Below are 5,983 nucleotides of genomic sequence, written 5' to 3' on the forward strand. Positions count from 1 at the left end.
TGCTCCCTGCCTGCCGCTGCCTTTCCAGATGCGACGGAGCACGGGGATCTCTCGCTGTCTGCCCATGAAGAAGGATTTTATTTTTTCTTTTTTTCCTTTTCTTTTCCTTTTTTTAAGTTTCAGCTTTAATACTACTAGATTCATTTTTATTTTATTTCTTGTAGGAAACTTCATCTGCTGGATTTAAAAGCAAGGTTTGAGCAGGAGGAATTAATTTATGTTTGCAGCTGCTGAATGTGCATGGTACTCCTGTGTAATGATAATGTAGAGGGAAAGGCAGGACTGGCTGAGAAAATTGCTTAGACCGTAACATGCTTGAATGGCTGCTTGGAATAACAAGCTCTTGTGTGTGTGTGCGTGTGCAAGTGTGTGCATTTATGTACAAGTGCGGCAATAACAGTAACTTTAAAATGATGCAAGGTTTCCCCAGTTTGCTTTATTTTCCTCCTCTAGGAGTGAGGACTTGCCTGGCTGTGGGCTCTGTCTGGAGACAGGTGAAATGTCCAGATCGAATTAGTGCTGTAGCAATTTTATGAATGAACCAAAATGCAGGTTCAGTGGAAGAGGAGCAGAGCGGGGAGATGCAGTGTGTTGAGCTCTCTCCGGCAGGAGCTGTCACACCAGGGAACTGCACAGACGTGCATTGGCATGGCATAGATCTGCTACAAGTGCCTGGAACACAAAGTGAGGCAGCTGCAAGACAGCACCTGAGCCATGGAAACATGCTCTTGAAATTGAGCTATCACAAATCCAACTGAGCTTGATAGCTGCTTGTGTGACCAGCTCCAGGCTTAGCTGGAGCATCCCATGCAGAGCCATTTGTTTCCAATCAAGCGTGCTGGCGATCGTGTGGCAGAGGAGCAGGCAGAGCTCCCTGAACATCCGTGTGTCCTTCGTCCGTGACGCTTTTGCCGCCAGCTCAGCTCGTACATGAACATCAACAAAGTGGATGATGAGGGAGCAAGTCGGTGCATGGACAGGCTGGCTACACATGCCCCAAGCCAAGCAGGAGGGGACCACACAGCACAGCATGGAGGGAGGAGGCAGATTTGGGTTTGCAAGGTTTAAGAAAACCGAGATGCTGGTGAAGCTACTGGAGACGAGCCCAGAGGAGTGATGTCCTGAGGGAGCACTGGCCACTGCAGAACCATGCTTACCATCTCCCCCTCAGATGTCTGTACCCAAGGGACTTGGGTGGCAGATGGGCTCTTGCATTGTGGTTTTTCTCTTTTTTTTTTCATCTCTAGCCCAATTGTTAAGTGAGGAAAAATCTCCCTCTGTACTGGATTGCCCTCTTTTATACAGAGTTTTTGCGTGACATCTCCATAGCACTCATCACCTGCAGCAGGTGCTAATGGAAAGAAGAGAAGGTGAGGGCAAGTCATGAAGAGGATGAACATTGTCCATCCTCAAGTGCTACAGAGGTCACTGTCTGGGTCTCTGACACAAGGGCAGCAGAGGAGGGCCTGGTGGTGTAATCCTGCTGCCAAGGAGCTAGTGGAAGGAAAGAGGCAAAGGAGTCAGAGCTGGTGTGAAGGCAAAGGGACACCAACTCACTGGGAAAAGCTGCAAATTCCCAGGATGAAACAAATCCAACCTGCCCCCGGGGGATGAGACAGAGGGAAGTCTTTGCCTGCTGAGCCCTGCAAGGACAAGGCACTCCAGCACCCCTTCTTACAGCGTTTTTCAAACAAAGAGACAATCTGAGCTCTGTAAAATACATAGTCCAAATGCACTTCTGTGTGCAGTCAGCTTTAGGTTGGCACAGTCAGCTTTAGGTTGGCACAGTCAGCTTTAGGTTGCCTTAAAATTTGGGCATTTTAGCTATTTCTTCAGTGTTTCTCTCGGGTAGGTTTGATCTCCCTTTGCCTACACCCGGAGCCAGTATAAATTCAAAGCAACAGAGACGTGATTTGTATAGCATTGAGCTTGAGCTAACCAAAAGCTCCACTATAGAAAGAGGGACTGTTTGCCTAACATGCTGCAGAATAATCTCACACCTCACTGCATAAGGCTGTTTAGACAGGTTCAAAGGCAGGTCTGTCTGAAATATATCTGTGTATGGACACGTGAAAATCTGTGGAATCACACTTGACAGACAGCATGAAAAAACCCTGCGTTTACAGACATATGAAACCCACAGTGAAACCTATACCTTGCTCTATTGCTTTAAAATGCCTTTTTTCTCCATCACTCAAATGCAATTTGAAACTGCAGGTCAGGACATAGCAGGAGCTTCTCATTCAAGGGAAGTTGCTCTGTGAAAACACTGCAGAAATGCTGGACAGGACTTTGAGTGTATCACTTACACAAAATACAAAATTTGGCTGCAAATGGTAAATCCAAAGTTTGTTTTCCCTTTTTTGGGGTCTTTAACTCCTTCAGAGTTAAGAGCTTAGCAGAGACGTTTAGGCAATCATGAGGCTAGGTCTGTAAGATGCCGTTATGAATTTAGGAAGGACATTTTTTTCCTCCAACCCCAAACTAACTTTAGGGATTGCAGCAAGCAGTTCCAATGATCCACATAATCTCTTTTGTCTCTTTTCCATGGACACACTAAGACATGTCACTTCTCAAAGCTGTACTCTTGAAATGATGGCATGAACCTCACACATGAGTGACCTCAGTGTAGAAGACTTTTGGTACATGCAGACAGTGCAGATACGTACTCAGGGACAGGTAACTTCTAAATGATAATTTGTGTGCTCTGGCAGATTTCTAATATGTTGGTTTCTGATGTCTTTCCTCTAGTGGAGAATGCATATCTTCCTTGGATGAGACCTCGCTAAGAGATGGTTCACCATCTCCCAGCAGTCACATTTCTCAGAGCAGAAAGATCTTCAGACCCCTGTGGCATGAACAAAGCCTCTGGCATTTAAAGGCCAGGAGGATGTCCCTAATCGACGAGCCAGAGAGCCACTTTTCTGCAACCCCCTACATGGTGACAGACACAAGCGAGGGCAGCATGTTCAGAATCAGACCCAACACCTCCACCAGTGCCACTGGGAATGGCACATCAGCCACTGGTTCCATGGAGGACATGATCGCCATCTGCACCATTGGGACAATCCTCTCTCTCATGTGTGTGATTGGGGTGACAGGCAATGTCTACACCTTGTTAGTGATGTGTCATTACCTGCGATCATCTGCTTCCATGTATATTTACATCATCAACCTTGCGCTGGCAGACCTGCTCTACCTTCTCACCATCCCCTTCATTGTTGGAACCTACTTCATTCAGAAATGGTACTTTGGGGACATTGGCTGTCGTATCCTGTTCAGTCTGGACTTCCTCACTATGCACGCCAGCATCTTCACCCTCACAGTCATGAGCACAGAGCGCTACTTTGCTGTGCTGAAGCCCCTGGACACAGTGAAGAGGTCCAAGAGTTACCGAAAGGCCATTGCTGTTGTGATCTGGCTGGTATCACTGCTGCTCACTCTCCCAATGCTTATCATGATCCAGCTGGTGCAAAGGGACAACAAAAGCATCTGCCTGCCCACTTGGAGCAAGCTGTCCTACAAAGTCTATCTCACCATCCTTTTTGGTACCAGCATCGTGGGTCCAGGGGTGATCATTGGCTACCTTTACATCCGATTAGCTAAGATTTACTGGGTGTCACAAACAGCATCCTTCAAGCAGACCAAGCGGCTACCGAATCAAAAGGTGCTCTATCTAATCTTCACAATAGTGCTGGTGTTCTGGGCTTGCTTCTTGCCTTTCTGGATATGGCAGCTCCTCTTCCAGTATTATGAATCCTTCCCTTTATCTCCCAAGGTGATGAAGAACATTAATTACCTGACAACTTGCCTGACTTACAGCAACAGCTGTATCAACCCCTTCCTCTACACTCTACTCACCAAAAACTACAGGGAGTACCTGAAGAACAGGCAGCGGTCCCTTAGCAGCAACAGTGGGTACTTTCAAAGGAGGAATCGGTTTCATAGGATTTCAGGGAGATCCCTGTCCACAAGCAGTCAGCACTGCACAGAGACATATGTTCTTGCTCACGCTCCTTTGGGAAACAGCAGTGCCTGAAGGTAAAATACATCTCCAAGAACAATCAATATTGACTTCAATGTTGCTTTGATTTAAAGTGTACATTGTAAAGGCAAAGCCTCAGCAGATCCATAATGTGCCCACATTTGGTCCAGAGGCTGTGCCGTATGTCTGTTCTCATTTTCTTCAGTGTCACTGATTTGATGCTAGCAACATTCAGCTGAACACCTATCTAAACAGCCTTTTGCTTTTTATCTTTGTATTTTATAGTGTATGTCTCCTCAAGTAGCCATCAATATTGAAAGCCTATAATAGGGCCATGTTTTTTAATAGTATCAGCTGTCTTAGAGTTTAAAATTATGTTATCCCGTGAATGGCTGTAGTTTGCTCTTTCTTTTCTTTAGCAGTAATGCTAAATTTGTAGTTGTATGAGGACTGAAAACAATGAAATAAAGACAAAGCAGCTGATGTTTGTGACATGCAATCCAGTTTGAATTTGGGGTAGGACTGGACAACATGGATGAGGCGTATCCAGGGGTGTTTGTCCTGGTTTTGGTCGTATTCACATTTATTCTACACTCGTGTATGTGCTGGGCTCGATTCTCCATTCACATAGGTGTCTGTAGTGGAGTTACATCAGAGTTCATGTTAGCGAGACAAGCTTCCCGTGACAGTGCCACAGCCAGGGAACACTCGGCATCCCCTAATGCGCTATCCCCAAACACAAGAGCACCCATGTGTGGGAGCATCATCTGTTCTGGGCAAGTGTATCTGCCCTCTGCCCTCCTCCAAGGAGGAACTGGGAACCTCTGATGTTGTTATTCTCAGGGAATCCATTGACTGCAGCATCCAGCCTGAGGGACCAGACCTGCATCGCCAAGTCCAGGAGGAAAGGACAAAGGGAGAGGAGGAGGGGTGGGAGGATGTGATTTCCAATGGGTAAAGCTATGCTATCTGAAGTCCCTAATATTCTCAATTATAAAAGTTCTAGTTCCTTATCAGTGAGATCACTTGTTCCCTTCACAGATGATTTCGCTTTACTGCTACAAAAAGTGAATATAGTCCTGCCCACACCAGGAACACTTTGCCTGTCCTGGCTTTCACTGATGATAAAGCATCATTAGTATAAACATATCCTCCATGAGGCCTGGTGCTTCTCCAATGAGCCTAAAAGTACCTTCTCTGGGATGCTGCCAGCATCTGTACAGGAGTCTTCTGCTCGCATTAGCCCTGATACCTCATCAGCAAGGATACAACAACGCAATGCCAACACAGCTCTAACCAAGTTGAAGAATTACAAACAAATCCATGCTTAGGAGTAAATTCAGAACTGCAGTGTGATACACCATGTGGCAGCAAACTCCGTTTGCTTATACAGAAATAGAATTTAGGTTTTAATCTATTCCTCTTCAAGGCATTTAAACAGTCATTGCTCATGGGGACAGTGAAAGCTCTGAGTTCATCCTCTCTGGGTGATACACTTGAAAAAGGAATTGCCTCTTTCATTCATGGACTTAAAGTTTGTTATATATGGGGAAGATTACGCATCATGAAAGAGGACTCTCATGCATACAGTTTTAATGTTGAACTGTTGCAGAAACTGGAATATGCTCACTTTGTGTTCCCATCCACCTCCACACACACCATACGCAGTGGTCTTGCAGGTCAGGGCAATTTACCTGCACCCTTCTTGCAGTGCAGTACACTGACCAGCAAATCCTACTTCAGGATTAGCCCCTTCCTGGTTTCAGAGGGGCAGAAATACCATTATATATAGCTATTTCCTACACTGACAGTACTTGTTAGTTTTCAGACGCTCCTCAGGCTGGAGACACACAAGTCAAAGCCCATTAGGGAGAGTAAAGCATCATTCACCTCACTGTAAGGAAGAGGGAGCCCATGGATAAGAGGTTAACCCATTTTCCACCCTAATATAGTCAGGTATTTATCATAGATCAGACCATAACATTTGGCCTCCTCTTT

The 5,983-nt window shown here is 45.7% G+C and overlaps 1 protein-coding gene across 1 annotated transcript; it reads left to right on the forward strand.

Annotated features, from left to right (window-relative positions):
• The first annotated feature begins 2,890 nt into the window (after positions 1 to 2,890).
• On the forward strand, positions 2,891 to 4,039 carry UTS2R (urotensin 2 receptor). Its single transcript, XM_074889202.1, has one exon. It carries the CDS (start codon positions 2,891 to 2,893, stop codon positions 4,037 to 4,039), a length of 1,149 nt encoding a protein of 382 aa, XP_074745303.1.
• Positions 4,040 to 5,983: the final 1,944 nt, after the last annotated feature.

Source organism: Strix uralensis, chromosome 19, assembly GCF_047716275.1.
Source record: "Strix uralensis isolate ZFMK-TIS-50842 chromosome 19, bStrUra1, whole genome shotgun sequence".
NCBI classification, from domain to species: Eukaryota; Metazoa; Chordata; class Aves; order Strigiformes; family Strigidae; genus Strix; species Strix uralensis.